The sequence below is a fragment of the Salvelinus namaycush genome, chromosome 18 (genome assembly GCF_016432855.1).
Source record: "Salvelinus namaycush isolate Seneca chromosome 18, SaNama_1.0, whole genome shotgun sequence".
In the NCBI taxonomy this organism is placed as follows: domain Eukaryota; kingdom Metazoa; phylum Chordata; class Actinopteri; order Salmoniformes; family Salmonidae; genus Salvelinus; species Salvelinus namaycush.
The window spans coordinates 28,554,453-28,572,897 of record NC_052324.1 but is presented as its reverse complement, the minus strand read 5'-3'; the positions used below and the strand labels follow the sequence as shown (position 1 = coordinate 28,572,897).

The window sequence follows — 18,445 nt, the reverse complement described above, 5'->3', positions numbered from 1 at the left end:
GTGGTATGAGGGCCCGACGTCCACAGGTGGGGGTTGTGCTTACAGCCCAACACCGTGCAGGACGTTTGGCATTTGCCAGAGAACACCAAGATTGGCAAATTTGCCACTGGCGCCCAGTGCTCTTCACAGATGAAAGCAGGTTCACACTGAGCACATGTGACAGACGTGACAGAGTCTGGAGACGCCGTGGAGAACGTTCTGCTGCCTGCAACATCCTCCAGCATGACCGGTTTGGCGGTGGGTCAGTCATGGTGTGGGGTGGCATTTCTTTGGGGGGCTGCACAGCCCTCCATGTGCTCGCCAGAGGTAGCCTGACTGCCATTAGGTACCGAGATGAGATCCTCAGACCCCTTGTGAGACCATATGCTGGTGCGGTTGGCCCTGGGTTCCTCCTAATGCAAGACAATGCTAGACCTCATGTGGCTGGAGTGTGTCAGCAGTTCCTGCAAGAGGAAGGCATTGATGCTATGGACTGGCCCACCCGTTCCCCAGACCTGAATCCAATTGAGCACATCTGGGACATCATGTCTCGCTCCATCTACCAACACCACGTTGCACCACAGACTGTCCAGGAGTTGGCGGATGCTTTAGTCCAGGTCTGGGAGGAGATCCCTCAGGAGACCATCCGCCACCTCATCAGGAGCATGCCCAGGCGTTGTAGGAAGGTCATACAGGCACGTGGAGGCCACACACACTGCTGAGCCTCATTTTGACTTGTTTTAAGGACATTACATCAAAGTTGGATCAGCCTGTAGTGTGGTTTTCCACTTTAATTTTGAGTGTGACTCCAAATCCAGACCTCCATGGGTTGATAAATTTGATTTCCATTGACCATTTTTGTGTGATTTTGTTGTCAGCACATTTAACTATGTAAAGAAAACAGTATTTAATAAGAATATTTAATTCATTCAGATCTAGGATGTGTTATTTTAGTGTTCCCTTTATTTTTTTGAGCAGTGTATATGACTTTGTGGTTGTGGGTGGATTTCAACTGCTGGCTGGAATTCTCACTCAACTGTACCACTAATATGAACCTGTTCTACAGACTCTTGTAGACTACTATGCACTGAAAAACAGTTAATATGTTACAAATCAAAGCTTAACATTGAAATTTGTGATTTCAAATGATTAAGTTAAATTCAGATAGGCATGTTATGTGCTCTCTAACACAAACATAAAATGTGTTGTTATTGCTGTAGACCTTTTAACAGATCTAGGAGCAGTTGACCTCCACAGAATGTTAACATTAGCCACTAATATCTGACTTCAGTACAGTCTATAGCTGTTTGTTCATTAATACTTATATGTGGCCTTAATATACAGCATATGACCTGGTAAAGGAGAGGGGGATGGGAGGCTGCTCAATGATTGGCTGTAGTGTAGGGTGTGTCATACAATGTATCAAAATTTCAACTGCTGGCTGGAATTTTCACTCAACTGTACCACTAATATGAACCTGTTCTACAGACTCTTGTAGACTACTATGCACTGAAAAACAGTTAATGTTACAAATCAAAGCTTAACATTGAAATATGTGATTTCAAATGATTAAGTTAAATTCAGATAGGCATGTTATGTGCTCTCTAACACAAACATAAAATGTGTTGTTGTTGCTGTAGACCTTTTAACAGATCTAGTTGACCTCCACAGAATGTGCACATTAGCCACTAATATCTGACATCAGTATAGTTTATAGAGGTGTATCTGTCTGTCTGTGTCTTTCAGTTTCTATTTAGACTACATCAAATATGAAGAAGCTGTGCAGCCACACCATGTTCAACATGTTACCTAATTAGCTAGCTAGCTGACAATCTGGTTGACCTGTAGCATATAAACATTTGTTGGCACAGAAAGAAAGGGGATATGAAAAATGATTGATCAAATTCCTCCTGCCACTATCTGACTGGGTTAATAACTTAATATTAAGTTAATATGGACCCATTGTCTTAGACTTGAACTCTTGGACCAAACAGTGGGACTCTGATTTCAGCCATAGGGACTTGTGACTCGACTCCTGACTCCAACATTGGTGACTTTGACTCAACTCAGAGTAGCCATAGGGTCTTGTGAATTGACTCTGACTTTTGTGACTCAACTACAACACTACTGCCATTGCATGGCTACTACTACTGCTTCAACTACCAATTCTAGCAAGTTGTACCCCAGGTTGGGTACACTTTTCTGCTGCTCCCTCAAAAGCATTAAGCAGACATTTTGATTATACCTCCCTCCCCATAACTCTCTGTTGTTAATATCAGTAGGCTGTTTGAGTGGTCTGTGGGCAGGTAATTCATCTGATTGCTGATGGGTTAGGTTGCTAGATCGAATATTAACCTGCCATAAGCTACTTTTGTGTCAGCAAGTCTCCCCAGTGAAAAATGTACATATCCACCACTCCATCTCTCATGTACAGACCATTCAAGTAGCTGCACTTAACACCTCACTGATACTGATTGTGTAAGCTACAAACCCAAATTGTCTAAGGAAATGTGGCTAACAGTAATAACATTGCAGACATATTCAGAAATCTGGGCTGATGGAATCATTGTTATGCATATCTACTGGCCATAATTTCCGCTTGAGGTCCTGCCCCTCCCCCACTGCAAAGTGCACAAAAGTACCAAACTATCAAAGGTTTTATAGGTCAACACAGTCCCCCCCCTCCCCTGTCCTTTGTATATTATTTATATATACTTGTGTTCCCATATGTACTTCCTGTATTGATTTGTTGTTAATAAAAATATAATAATAATAAAAGATACACAGTTCCCCCTCCCCCATGTTGCAGCATAAATCTCTGCCCAAGGTTGCCATGTACACTATTTTGTGGTTTATTGATGTACTTTTAAAACTTTGCGGCAGGTGAAAGGTTTTGGTCGCTAGGTGGAAGTTGTTATACTACTTCTATATTGCAACGTTACCAACATGGCATTTTTAAAAAATCATTAATTTCCCTGTATTCTGCTAAAATTGTGCTAGTGAAGGTGGGTTTTGAAGTCTGGTTTTGAGCAGACTCCTAGAAATTTGAAATTGACCTGGCAAGCCTGTCCCTGCCTGAGCGTGATCACCACTGAAGTAGCTGTGCAGCACGTGTTTTAAGGAAGAGGAGGATGGTTGCAGATGTTTGCATTCATGCAAGAAGGTAAGCTATTAACTAAACTGTTAACCAATATTTTAGCTAAAATTGTATTTGGTGTATTGACAAGCAATGCATGTTCTCGTTGTCTTTATTTTTAATGAATTAATGTCAGTCATGTATGTCTTTCGGTGGAATCCAACATGCATTGACATGTCTGAAAGCCGCATTGTGTCAGATATACTGCGTCATGACAGATTGAAATTGGCAGGTTTATCCAAACAATTCATTAATGCGCAATTGTTACTTTGCATGTTTCTACCTTATAGTTATTTGTGGCTTGCTAACGGTTAGTGTGCTAGCTAACTGTTAGCGTGCTAGCTAACGGTTAGCGTGCTAGCTAACGGTTAGCATGCTACCCATGCTAGTTAAAAAATAATAATATGCTAGCTATGGTTGCAAGCTAGCTAATAAGTTTAGCATAATTGGTAAACGTGTCTTTGATTCAGAATACATGATTGTGGTTAACAATGTTACATGCATTGGAAAATAATATTGCTATAGTGTAACAAGCTAGCAAGAAAAGCCAGTTCCTTTTCATCTATTTTGTCAAGTTATAAGCCTGTATGTGTGTTAAAATATTTAAACCCCCTCATTAAATTCATGTATTGAAGTTGCGCCCGTTTTTTATAGCCCTTTCTTACCCAAATACCGTTTTTTACATTGAAATAATTCAGATGAAAATAAGAAATATGTTAAACTAATTAAGAAATAAGTGACCAGATTTTTTTTATTGAAAACCATGGACATTAGTTTGGGTGGGGGGAGGGGCGTGGTGCGGTTCCTAGTTCTTTTTTTTTTTGCACATAAAAGAGTGAAACACCACAACAAGAATAAGGGTTGTGGAAAGTGTCAATTTTGGTAGGACTGTGACAATTCACTGTCTTGAAAAATACATACATACAATACATACATATATTGGCAGATTCTTTAACCAAATCCCTATTTCTTACACAGATTTTTTAAGATCTAAAACATAATGGAAGATAAGAGTCCAGGAACCTACAAAGTAACCAATGCGGTATGTTTTCTGATTTGCCTAGTATTTAGAGTACGCTTGCCTTGCTTTAGCCAAACCACTCATACTGATTCTCTTTTAGTCCATCCATAAAAACAGATTCAGCTTTAGTTGCATGCAGGAACTTGCATAATGTGCTTATGTTATGCTTATACTTGCTTTTTTACCTTGAAAGTAGTTTAAAAAAACAGAAATTGTAATAGATGTTTGTTGGACCTCTATTAGTCAATGATAACAGTCATTGGTGTCCCCCAGCCCATCCCCTGTTGTGTGCCGAGCAATCTTGTCATTCTATTAAGTCTCAACTATTCTTTTTGTCTTCCTTTACAAAGGCACTGCAGAGGCTAAGAAGGCGCATGTAAAATCTAAAGAAGCATAGTTCAACTTGTGAGGCCAGATTTGAAAAGGAAAAGATAAATCCCGAAGCGCAGGTTTGTCAGTTGTTTAGAATGAGGATACTGGGGATGGTTGAATCGTTATCATATCCTATTGCCTAATTTGCACATGACTAATATCATTTTATTGTATCCTTAGATGTCAGACACCGAGGCTGCCAGTACCTCTGAGGCTGCCAGTACCTCTGAGGCTGCCAGTACCTCTGAGGCTGCCAGTACCTCTGAGGCTGCCAGTACTTCTGGGTCGATAGTCAATGTGTTGGATGATGCACCACCGTTGATCAGAACAGACAGTATATACGTAAGTTAAAGTGTCATTCAACACCAGCACATACTGTAAGTTCTTGTGAATCAGCTTTGTAAATCAAAGATGGGCAAGTGTGCACTTTCATCCCATATTCATAGTATTATAACATAAACAAGTAGAGGAGCACAGTCGTAACTAATCAAAATGTGCCGGTGTCCAAATACTTTGTCATCTGTCTAGTTATCCAATATAATTTTTTTCTTCAATACAGTTGACCAAAGCTATGCTTGGATACAAGACTGATGACTCAATAACCAGCATTGGCAACAGTGTAGATGGTTATGTCCCAGGATCATCAGAGGAAGGCAATTTTTATGAAGAAAATCTGACAGGTATGTCTATACTTTACATACACATGGACCTATTCTTAATTACAATGTCCTGTTTGAAAATTACATGTTTTCCACTGATGTTTTCCAGGAGAGATGTCAGTGATTCGGGCCAAAAAGCCAATGACCAAGGGAAAGCTGGGGCAAAAGAGAGACTCACACGGTAAGCATGTTTCCTGCTGCCTTCAGTCAGTGTAAGTCTGATGGCCTTGAGATAGAAGCTGTTTTTCAGTCCCAGCTTTGATGCACCTGTACTGACCTCGCCTTCTGGATGATAGTGGGGTGAACAGGCAGTGGCTCGGGTGGTTGTTGTCCTTGATGGTCTTTTTGGCCTTTCTGTGACATCGGGTGGTGTAGTTGTCCATGAGGGCAGGTAGTTTGCCCCCGGTGATGCGTTGTGCAGACCTCACTACCCTCTGGAGAGCCTTACGGTTGTGGGCGGAGCAGTTGCCGTACCAGGCGGTGATACAGCCCGACAGGATGCTCTCGATTGTGCATCTGTAAAAGTTTGTGAGTGTTTTTGGTGACAAGCCAAATTTCTTCAGCCTCCTGAGGTTGTTTTGTTGATGTTGAGTGTGAGGTTATTTTCCTGACACCACACTCCGAGGGCCCTCACCTCCTCCCTGTAGGCCGTCTCATCGTTGTTGGTAATCAAGCCTACCACTGTAGTGTCGTCTGCAAACTTGATGATTGAGTTGGAGGAGTGCATGGCCACGCAGTCATGGGTGAACAGGGAGTACAGGAGAGAGCTGAGAACGCACCCTTGTGGGGACCCAGTGTTGAGGATCAGCGGGGTGGAGATGTTTCCTACCCTCACCGCCTGGGGGTGGCCCGTCAGGAAGTCGAGGTCCCAGTTGCACAGGGCGGTGGGTCTCGAGCTTAATGACGAGTTTGGAGGGTACTATGGTGTTAAATGCTGAGCTGTAATCGATGAACAACATTCTTACATAGGTATTCCTCTTGTCCAGATGGGTTAGGGCAGTGTGATTGCGATTGCGTTGTCTGTGGACCTATTGGTGCGGTAAGCAAATTCGAGTGGGTCTAGGTGTCAGGTAGGGTGGAGGTGATATGGTCCTTGACTAGTCTCTCAAAGCACTTCATGATGACGGAGGTGAGTGCTACGGGGTGCTAGTCATTTAGCTCAGTTACCTTAGCTTTCTTGGGAACATGAACAATGGTGGCCTTCTTGAAGCATGTGGGCACAGCAGGCTGGGATAAGGATTGATTGAATATGTCTGTAAACACACCAGCCAGCTGGTCTGCGCATGCTCTGAGGACGCGGCTAGGAATGCCGTCTGGGCCAGCAGCCTTGTGAGGGTTAACACGTTTAAATGTTTTACTCACGTTGGCTGCAGTGAAGGAGAGCCCGCAGGTTTTGGTAGCGGGCCGTGTCAGTGGCACTGTATTGTCCTCAAAGCAAGCAAAGAAGTTGTTTAGTTTGTCTGGGAGCAAGACATCGGTGTCCGCAACGGGGCTGGTTTTCTTTTTGTAATCCGTGATTGACTGTAGACCCTGCCACATACGTCTTGTGTCTGAGCCGTTGAATTGCGACTCTACTCTGTCTCTATACTGACGCTTAGCTTGTTTGATTGCCTTGCCTAGGGAATAGCTACACTGTTTGTGTTCGGTCATGTTTCCGGTCGCCTTGCCATGATTAAAAGCAGTGGTTCGCGCTTTCAAGTTTTGCGCGAATGCTGCCATCAATCCACGGTTTCTGGTTGGGGAAGGTTTTAATAGTCACCGTGGGTACAACATCACTGATGCACTTTCAAATAAACTCGATCCCAGTCCACGTGACCGAAGCAATCTTGAAACGTGGAATCAGATTGGTCGGACCAGCGTTGAACAGACCTGAGCACAGGCGTTTCCTGTTTTAGTTTCTGTCTATAGGCTGGGAGCAACAAAATGGAGTCGTGGTCAGATTTGCGAAAGGAGGGCGAGGGAGGGCTTTGTATACGTCGCAGAAGTTAGAGTAGCAATGAACCAGAATCATGCCAGCCCGGGTCACGCATTCCATATGCTGATAAAATTTAGGGAGCTTGTTTTCAGATTAGCCTCGCTAAAATCCCCATCTACAATAAAAGCAGCCTCAGGATATGTGGTTTCCAGTTTACATAGAGTCCAATGAAGTTCTTTCAGGGCCGTTGAGGTATCTTCTTGGGGGGGATATACACGGCTGTGATTATAATCGAAGAGATTTCTCTAGGTAGATAATGCGGCCGGCATTTGATTGTGAGGAATTCTAGGTCAGGTGAGTAAAAGGACTTGAGTTTCCTGTATGTTGTTATGATCACACCCCGAATTGTTAATCATAAGGCATACACCCCCGCCCTTCTTCTTACCAGAGAGATGTTTGTTTCTGAGATGCGTGAAGAAACCGGGTGACTCTACGTACTCTGATAACGTATCCCGAGTGAGCCATGTTTCCGTGAAACAGAGAATGTTACTATCTCTGATGTCTCTCTGGAAGGCAACCCTTGCTCGAATTTCGTCTACCTTGATGTCAAGAGATTGGACATTGGCGAGTAGTATACTCGTGAGATGTGGGCGATGTGCCCGTCTACAGAGCCTGACCAGAAGACCGCGCCATCTGCCATCTGTGGCGCCGTTGTTTTGGGTCACCTACTGGGATCTGATGCATTGCCCTGGGTGATAGTCGAAACAGAGGATCCGCTTTGGGAAAGTCATATTCCTGGACTTAATGTTGGTAGTTGACGTTGCTCTTATATCCAGTAGTTCTTCCCGGCTGTATGTAATAAAACTTAAGATTTCCTGGGGTATCAATGTAAGAAATAACACATTAAAAAACAAAATACTGCATAGTTTCCTAAGAACGCGAAGCGAGGCGACCATCTCTGTCGGTGCCATAAGTATTCTGGCCGTACTGTGCTGGTCCAGATCTGTTTTGTCTTCATCAGTTAGTGTATTTCCAACCATGCCAGCACAGAACGGTTCAGTTTGGATTGTACAGTGGTGTGAAAAAGGTTAGGATGGAGTCTGCCTTCATTTCAGCATGGTATTGTGCTTTCCCCTCTCAATACATGGCTGTATCTGTAGGGTTTGGGTGGCTGTAGCCGTCCCTCTCATACCATATTCAATAGGCTTGAATGGCACAGCTGTTATAAACCTGCATTTTGAGTTTTTCCAACAGTTATCGCTTATGGATTGGTTGATAGGTTGGATTGGGTGAAACTGACATGATTTCCACTGATGTTTTCCAGGAGAGATGTCAGCGATTCGGGCCAAACAGCCAATGACCAAGGGAAAGCTGGGACAAAGGAGAGGCTCACACAGTAAGCATGTTTCCTGCTGCCTTCAGTCAGTGCGTTTTCACTCTGTAGTGTCAGCTTATGGTACTGTGCTGGTCCAGATCAATCCTGTTTTCATCAGTTAGTGTATTTCCAACCATGCCAGCACAGAACGGTTCAGTTTGGATTGGACACAAGTCAAGACGTTAGATCTGAACTAGTGTGTCAGGATAGATGATAACACAGAAGGATTACCACACTTTACATTGTTTTTCCTGGGTGAGGGAACTTAATTTAATAAGTATTGCTTTTATTAGAAGGATTACATTGCAAACCTTTTGATGGGCTTAGATTTCATACAGATTGACTCTGCCTTGATGTCAGCATTGCACATTCTTCTCTCACATCCTTCTCTATGTAGTTATTTAGTTGGGATTGTTAGTTTAACCTCAACACTCTCTGCAGATACAGCTGCAACCTGGTAGAGTTAATACAGAGATGAACACATACTGTATTGTACTCAACCTTTATTTAATGTAGTCATTCATAATGTCATCTCTTTCCAAAGGTGCCAAAGGAACAAAAAGGTTTTGGTCGACAATAGAGGTGGATGCAGTTGAAGATTCCTTGATGAATTTTATCCGAATGGGAAAAACGCCTGGAAAACAAGACTGTGAGAAATGCATTGCTGCTTCTGGCCAAGCGCTAGTAAACAGGGACTGGAGAGCAGTAAAGTTCTATGTACACAACAAAATAGTTGCAGATCAGAGATAATAAGTGTATAAGATGCTTCTATCTTGGTGTACCTCTGAGGATTTAATGGGACTTACTTGACTTAAGCTCATAGGCAGTTGATGAATGTCCTCCATCTCACTCTGTTTGGGGGAAGTTTTCCCAGGTGGGTTGTTCACTTTTGGAGTGACTAAGGTCTCAAGAATACAAAGCCTGCTGACTTTGAATGTTACAGAAAAATAAAATACATTTTTCTAAACTATTAATCTGTTACTTGGATATAATGACTCCATTACTGAAATGGTTGTTCCAGTTTAAATACTTTACAGTAGAACTACACTACAGTAGAACTACACTACAGTAGAACTACACTACAGTAGAACTACACTACAGCCGTTGAGTTGCCATCCGTGTTGCATCATTGTGGCATTCTACATGCAATATTTTCAGTCATAAAATAGAATGAATGCATCAAATATCGATGTAATAAATGTATCACTAGTCACTTTAAACAATGCCACTTTATATAATGTTTACATACCCTGCATTACTCATCTCATATGTATATACTGTACTCTATACCATCTACTGCATCTTGCCTATGCCGTTCGGCCATCGCTCATTCATATATTTATATGCACATATTCGTATTCATTCCTTTACACTTGTGTGTAAAAGGTAGTTGTTGTGAAATTGTTACATTACTTGTTAGATATTACTGCACGGTCGGAACTAGAAGCACAAGCAATGCGCTACACTCGCATTAACGTCTGCTAACCATGTGTATTTGACCAATTTGATTTGATTTGATTTGCAATGTGCGGTCTCAAGTAGGTGGTAAAATTACAAGTGATCTTTTTTCAAGAAGTCAGCAACTTTCGGTGATTTCCTCATATTAGATTTTTTTTCTAGCTCATGAGTGTAATTTCTGTGCTTCTATGATGTCTGGAAAGCAGGGTCCTAAAAAGGTATGTAAATGTGAGGAGTCCTAAATTGGTTAGAAATGCAAGACTGTGTGTGTGTGTGTGTGTGTGTGAAACAGGTCAGACGCAGTTTTTTGAGATCAGCTCGTAAACCACATCTGGAAAAATAATGTACCTTCCCCCTCTCCCTCTCAGTCTACGCAATTCCCTCCCTCTGCTGAAGGAGAAAATAAAAAAGAGCCGTCAGCCTTTTCATCTCAATCTGCAGTTTTTGTTCTTGTGTCCTCAGGCTAGCTTCACCCTCCCTTTAGAGAGCTGGAGAGGAATGTCTTCATTTTACATTGAGAAAGCGAAGGAGAGAGAAAGAGAGGGTGGGGAGAAAGAGAGAAAAAATGTGTGTGTGTGTGTGTGTGTGTGTGTGTGTGTGTGTGTGTGTGTGTGTGTGTGTGTGTGTGTGTGTGTGTGTGTGTGTGTGTGTGTGTGTGTGTGTGTGAAATGTTGTTTACACAGTGTAAAATGCAAATGAGTGTGTATGGCATGCCTGCACAGCTCTCTGCCTGCTCATGCACCAGTCTTAAACTCTGAGACACTAAAGCGTAATTCAGAGTCCACAAACGCAGAGCCGCGATAGTCCGGCGGCCCATTGTGACATAGCTATGAGGCTCTGAGACCACCGTCCACGGGGGATGCACAGCCGACCGCTCACCTCCCCAAAATTCCAAACCAACGCAGATCTGCGTGCACGTCCTGTATTCATTTGAATGTGTTGACATTTGGAGAAGTTGCTTGAGCTGCACTGTGAATTCCAAAAGTATTAAAAAAAGCCAACAGTTCAATTTTCTAAAACACTGCTGTGCGGACGTGTACACGTTTTGGACTCGTTTTGCAAAAACACACACACGTTTTGGACAAAACCTTTACTGTCACTACAAATTGTATGTTTCAAAGTTTTGATAGTAATTTCTCTCTCTCCTCTCCTCTCTCTGTAGTTTGGCCTTGTTGGATTACATGTGTTCCTGTGGGAGAACCAATCCAGAAGCAGTAGCTAACGTTCCTAAGGCAACCCACTCTGACGGACAGCCACTCTCTGCAAACCTATTGGCTAGCTGCCGCTGCTCTCTGGATCCTGACTGGTTCTGGCGGGAGCGTGGATGGAGTCTAGGGATCTGGTTAGCTCAGCCCGACCTAAGGAGGTGGAATTAGGAGGTGGAAGGGCTGAGCCTGAAGAGCAAGAAGAGGAAAGGGCGGGTCTGGGGCCTGCGTTGCGGGGTGATGAGGTCATTGGTGATGTGATGGGTGAGCGCTGGGGGTCCCAGGGGGAAGGGGAGGGGCTAGAGGAGCAGGAGTTCTCCATTAAAGAAGCCAGCTTCCAGGAGGGGAGTCTGAAGCTGAAGATCCAGACCACCAAACGCACCAAGAAGCCCCCCAAGAGTCTGGAGAACTACATCTGTCCCCCGGAGATCCGGATGACCATCAGGCCCCCCTCAGGGGAGGGCCGAGGGGGCCGGCTAGGGGGCCGTGCAGCACAGGACAAGGGACCCCCTAGGAAGAGGGTAAGGATGCCTTTTAGATACGTTACTGGTATGAATACACTGTTGCTAATGTAGCTTTAAATGATGCTGAAGCATTTTGAAATGTTAGTTAGCATTTTAGAGCTGATTGTTTGGTTGTGTTGCCCAAAGAGATGATCAGTAGGGATGTAACAATTCACGGATACGCATCAAATGTTTAAGATGTTCAAATGTTTAAGATGCAAGTGCATCGGTCCAAGGGAATCCAAACCAATCCAAATGAAGCGTGCATCGGTAAGGAAACAGACTCAAACGTTACTAATCTCAAGTTCACTGATGTTTTTTAATCTTATTTTTTTCTGCCTTATTCTGAAAATACCTCATCTGTTGTGACTGAGTTGATGCATCCTCTCCTTCAGGATATCAAACGTTTATGCATGTAACTGCATATAACATTGATCTACAAATCAGATAATAACTGTGCGCACCGTGCAGGAGACGCAGCTGCTCGCGCCAACGAGAGGTAGGGCTACCCTATCTCTGTTCTAATATACGTAGGCTACATCTGCGTGGCAACTTCAGCATTCAGACGTTTGTAAAATAGCTTTGGCAATATTAAATCACTCCCACTCCATCCACTTACTGAGTTGTTAGGTAGTCAGAACACAAGTAGACCTCTTGACCTTTTCCACATTTTGTTACGTTACAGCCTTATTTTAAAATGGATGAAATAAAACATTTTCCTCAGCAATCTACACACAATACCACATAATGACAAAGCAAAAACAGTTTTTTTGATTTTGCAATTTCATAAAAAATATAAAACAATACCTTATTTACAGAAATATTCAGACCCTTTGCTATGAGATTTGAAATTGAGCTAAAGTGCATCCTGTTTCCATTGATCATCCTTGAGATGTTTCTACAACTTGATTCGAGTGGCAAATTCAATTGATTGGACATGATTTGGAAAGGCACACACCTGTCTATATAAGGTCCCACAGTTGACAGTGCATGTCAGAACACAAACCAAGCCATGAGGTCGAAGGAAATGTCCGTAGAGCTCCGAGACAGGATTGTGTCGAGGGGAAGGGTACCAGAACATTTCTGCAGCATTGAAGGTCCCCAAGAACACCAAGACTCTTCATTTTAATCTGCTATACAATGTTCCCTCTAAGCTGCGTGACTGCCACGCAGAAGAAATATCAGCAATATGAACTTCACTTACATTTTTAGAGTTTTCCCCGTTAGTTACGTTTCCCTTTACTGTGGGAAATGTGATCGATTCACTGCAATATTAGCCACTTTCAATGCCACATACCGAAACAAAACGAGCTATGCAAGACTTAGTATGCAAAACTAAGTATGCAATAGATTTTGTTGTAGGCAGAACGCTTTGAGGTAGGATTCTATTACATTGACAGGCACGACTGAGGCCCATACGCTACTCAGACCGGTACGCCATAACCAATCAGAGCTGTAGTAGGCCTATATGCAAATAGACCATTGCCATATATGAGGTCTGTGGACTGTTTTTACAGCATGAGCGGTCGTGAGTAGATGCGCTTGTTTTAAGATCAAAGCGAGAGCAACATGTCGTGACGTGTACATTTGTTCATATCCTTTGCTAGTTAGAGAGTTATTAGCCCAGTTATAGATCATTTGTTGTCAGCAATGGGGGAGTGATTGCTTACTACATTTCTAGACATCTTTGAAAAGTGAGTCAGACAAATAACTATTTTTTTGTCTTTTGAGACAGGCTTGAATAAGCTAAGTAGTCAATATGCAGAGGGTAATGTAATTTGTCTGATGGTAATAATGATGCATTTTATTTTGTGAAGTAGTTTCTTGCATCAAACAACACAACAACATTTTCAGTCACCTTGTCTGAAGGACATGTGGATGAACAGGTTAATGCCAAGCCCTGCATGCTTTTTCAAAGGTCTCATGGAATGTAGGCCTATATTGAACACCACACATTGGCTGCTACTGTAGGCTGAATGATAGAACAGCTATTTCCATGTTAAAATATTATGGGATGCATTTTCTCCATTGTTTTTGATGGTAGGCCACTGGTAGGTCTACATTTTGATCAAATAGTAGCCTACTTGACTACTGTTAAAACTGACTTAAAGCGGGTAAAACCTCCGTGTTCACAGTAAACGCGTGCCGGAAGGTACACAGAATTTTCACAACGTTCAAGTTTGTGCTCAGCAGACCTGAAATTTTACTCAGTTATGAAAAACATATCATATCGAATTGAACCTAATCACATCGGTTCGTTCCACTAATCGAATCGTTTCGAACTAAAAGTCTCATTCCTGCATCGTATCGGAGCCCATGTATCTAGATGCTTATCAAATTGTGCTTGTAAGGAGAGATCCCATCCTTATTGATCAGATCAGATTCTGATAGTTAAACATAGTTTAAAATATGTTGTTGAATAGTTGTACTGTAAATGTCCTTTAAACGTTAGCTGTGTTGGATTGACTGTTTGAGGTTTTTCTTGTGTGATGAATTTGGCTCTCGTCTGCTGTTGCCTATAGCAACTGAGAAGGTAAGTTTATGTTGATGGATATGTCCTGATTGTATAGCTATTGTTATTTTTTATTTAACTAGGCAAGTCAGTTAAGAACAAATTCTTATTTACAATGATGGCCTCCTGTAGGGACAGGGGCTGGGATTAAAAATATAGGACAAAACACACATCATGACAAGAGAGAACACAACACTACATAAAGAGAGACCTAAGGCAGCAACACAGGACAACACAGCATGGTAGCAACACAACATGACAACAACATGGTGGCAGCACAAAACATGGTACAAACATTATTGGGCACAGACAACAGCACGAAGGGCAAGCAGGTAAAGACAACAATACATCATGCAAAGCAGCCACAACTGTCAGTAAGAGTGTCCATGATTTGAGTCTTATTGTGGGTGTATATAGATAGATATATTCTGGGTTGATTGTCCATGTCTTAACAAACTTCCATAGACCGAAAGTTTGAGGAGTAAGTAATTGATAGAAAGACCAGTATTGCTGTTTAAATGAGATACCATCACCCCCCTACAACACCACCTAATGGGTTTGGGTTTTCTGGGTTTTCTGACAGTGTGTGTATAAATACATTTTTGTGTGTGTGTGTGTGGCAGTCTCTTCTAGAGTCATTAACCTGTGTTGACTTGCGGTGTGCTCAGCTCTTCTCATACACTATGCAGCTTGCTGTGTGTGTGTGTGTGTGTGTGTGTGTGTGTGTGTGTGTGTGTGTGTGTGTGTGTGTGTGTGTGTGTGTGTGTGTGTGTGTGTGTGTGTGTGTGTGTGTGTGTGTGTGTGTGTGTGTGTGTGTGTGTGTGTGTGTGTGTGTGTTCCTTTCATACACCCAGCACCTCACTGACTCGCTCTTTTCCCTGGAGAGCAGCCATCTTGTACCCAAGCATCTCATTATGTGAGCAGTATTGAGTGTGTGTGTGTGTGTACTAGTACAGAAGTGAATGGATCTTAGGTAATCGGTATATCTCTCCCTCTCGCTCTCAGCTCTCTCTCAGTAGCTCCTTTGCTTCCTTGGTTACAATACATAGGATCGAAGTTTATATGTAATTGAAACCGGTCATTCAGGGGCACACACACACACGCACACGCACACACACACACACACGCACACGCACACGCACACACACACACACACACACACACACACACACACACACACACACACACACACACACACACACACACACAGGCTGATCCTCAACACAGGGGCTCCACAAGGGTGTGTACTCAGCCCTCTCCTGTACTCCCTGTTCACCCATGGCCACACACGCCTCCAACTCAATCATCAAGTTTGCAGACGACACAACCATAGTAGGCCTGATTACCAACGATGACGAGACAGCCTACAGGGAGGAGGAGAGGGCCCTGGCAGAGTGGTGCCAGGAAAATAACCTCAACGTCAACAAAACAAAGGAACTGATCGTGGACTTCAGGAAACAGCAGAGGGTGCACACCCCTATCCATATTGACGGGACCGCAGTGGAGAAGGTGGAAAGCTTCAAGTTCCTCGGCGTACACATCACTGACGATCTGAAATGGTCCACCCACACAGGCAGTGTGGTGAAGAAGGTGCAACAGCGCCTCAACTGAAGAAATTTGGTTTGGCCCGTAAGACCCTCACAAACTTTTACAGATGCACAATTGAGAGCATCCCATCGAGCTGTATCACTGCCTGGTACAGCAACTGCACCGCCCACAACCGCAGGGCTCTCCAGAGGGTGGTGCGGTCTGCCCAACGCATCACTGAGGGCACACTGCCTTCCCTCCAGGACACCTACAGCATCCGATGTCACAGGGAGGCCAAAAAGATCATCAAGGACATCAATCACCCGAGCCACGTCCTGTTTACCCCGCTACCATCCAGAAGGCGAGGTCAGTACAGGTGCATCAAAGCTGGGACCGAGAGACTGAAAAACAGCTTCTATATCAAGGCCATCAGACTGTTAAATAGCCATCACTAGCCGGCTACCACCCGGTTACTCAACCCTGCACCTTAGAGGCTGCTGCCCTATGTACATAGACATGGAATCACTGGCCACTTCAAATAATGGAACACTAGTCACTTTAATAATGTTTACATACTGCTTTACTCATCTCATATGTATATACTGTAGTCTATTCTACTGTATTTTAGTCAATTCCACACTGACATTGCTCGTCCTAATATTTATATATTTCTTAATTCCATTCTTTTACTTTTAGATTTGTGTGTATTGTTGTGAATTGTTAGATTTTACTGCACTGTTGGAGCCAGGAACACAAGCATTTCGCTACACCCGCAATAACATCTGCTAAATATGTGTATGTGACCAATAACATTTGATTTTGAATAGAGCTGACATCAACCACTGACAGCTGGCCTCTGCTCTCCATTTGTCTCTCTCTCTCCTCCGTCTCTCCTCTAATGAAATCAGCACGTGGCCTCTGCTGTCTCTCTAACCCTCCTCCTCTCTCACACAGCCACCTTTACAGTTTTGTGTCACAGTAGTGCTCTGTGTGATGTCTGTTCAGGTCCCTAGGGGTGTAGTGTTTGCAGTGTGTGTGTGTGTGTGTTTAGAGCAAACTTGCACTTTGACCCTCTGATCCAGAGCGATCTCCCTCTCATCCTGTCTGTCTCTCTGCTAAGATTGGAAGTTGCTGCCGTGGTGTCAGGGACAGGAGTGAGCATGCTCACTAACTGGGTTGCGGTGGGTTGTTGTCATCTTCTCCCCCTCTCTCTCTCCTTACCTCTAGTCTATTCCACTATTTCTCCCTTCCCTTCTCTCTCTTTTTCCTATTCTCCTTTCTCCTCTATCCCTCCATTCAGCTATTAGCTATCAGTGTAATAGAGACTGGTCCTGTGTGTGTGTGTGTAAGAGAGGCAGTTTGGGGCTGCCCTCTCTCTTTCTCTCTCTCCCTCCCTCCCTCCCTCCCTCTTTCTTTCTTTCTCTCTCTGTGTCTCTATCTCTCCAACTACCTCTCTCTTTATATCTTTCCCTGTCTCTCTCTTTCATCTCTCTGTTGTGAAGTGGCAGATGGTGACAGAGAGTAGAGGAGAGGCCAGAACGTGAGCCATAGAGCGAGGGGGGAGACGGGCATATGGAGAACCTGGTTAAGGGGCCCCTTCAGGGCGGGAGGTGTGTATGGGGGGGAGGGTAGGGGGGAGGAGAGAGAAATAATTATTATCAGATACACAGTCATCACAGTGCACAGTAAGTGATGTGGTGTATGTTCTGTCACACAAACCAGTAAATGGTGTGTGTGTGTTAGTAGTGGAAGAGGAATGTGTGTGTTCTGGTATAATGAACCTTGGGTCAACCCCTGCATCACTCTCCCTGACACATTCAGTTAGCAGTCCAACACACACACACAGAGCCGGGATTGTGGTCAGAGTGTGTGTGCCAGATTTAGCTGTTAATCCATCTCACTATCTGTGGACAGAGATAAGGATAAGCTGTTAAAGCAGTCCAGTCTGTCTTTGTGTGTGTGTGTGTGTGTGTGTGTGTGTGTGTGTCTCTCTCTCTCTCCTTGTGTGTGTGTATTTTGAGTGCCTAAGTGTGTCCTGGCTTTGGACATAAACACTTATCTCGCCTCGGCAGCCTCTATGCTTGGTGGTCCCCTGAGCACTGTGTGTGTGTGTGTGTGTGTGTGTGTGTGTGTGTGTTGTGCCTTTTGATGTGTGAATTTATCCCAGGCTTGGGTGGCGGTTGGTGACCTGAGGGATTTGATGAGTTCATAAAAGCTGTGTGTGTTACTTAAGAAATGTAAATGAGCTATTGGCTGTACCCTGGGCAGTGTTTTCCAGCCTGTCTTTTATCAAATCAAATCATATTTTATTGGTCACACCCACGTTTAGCAAACATTTCTGCCAACGGTCAAACCTGTGTACCGGCCGGTCTCTTCATGTGTTCTAGCCTGTAGACCAGGGTTCCCCAACTGTAGGCGGTGATTTTATTTGGCCCCCCAAGTTTTCTGACCAAATAAAATATGCATTTGAAGTCGGAAGTTTACATACACTTAGGTTGGAGTCATTAAAACTTGTTTTTCAACCACTCCACAAACTTCTTGTTCACAAACTATAGTTTTGGCAAGTCGGTTAGTACATATACTTTGTGCATGACACAAGTAATTTTCCCAACAATTGTTTACAGACAGATTATTTCACTTATCATTCACTGTATCACAATTACATACACTAAGTTGACTGTGCCTTTAAACAGCTTGGAAAATTCCAGAAAATGATGTCATGGCTTTAGAAGCTTCTGATAGGCTAATTGACATAATTTGAGTCAATTGTAGGTGTACCTGTG

The 18,445-nt window shown here is 43.4% G+C and overlaps 1 protein-coding gene across 2 annotated transcripts; it reads left to right on the top strand.

Moving 5' to 3' along the window:
• Positions 1-1,097: 1,097 nt before the first annotated feature.
• On the top strand, positions 1,098-9,427 carry LOC120063319. 2 transcript variants are annotated; one of them, XM_039013628.1, is made up of 8 exons: positions 1,098-3,142; positions 4,094-4,157; positions 4,487-4,585; positions 4,689-4,850; positions 5,068-5,188; positions 5,277-5,348; positions 8,407-8,478; positions 9,002-9,427. In XM_039013628.1, the coding sequence occupies exons 4-8, from the start codon at positions 4,689-4,691 to the stop codon at positions 9,205-9,207; spliced, it is 633 nt and encodes a 210-aa protein (XP_038869556.1). In that variant the 5' UTR covers positions 1,098-3,142; positions 4,094-4,157; positions 4,487-4,585; the 3' UTR covers positions 9,208-9,427. The 2 variants fall into 2 exon arrangements, with proteins under 2 accessions (XP_038869556.1, XP_038869555.1); XM_039013627.1 differs by having other exon boundaries at positions 1,098-4,157.
• The last annotated feature ends 9,018 nt before the right edge of the window (positions 9,428-18,445 follow it).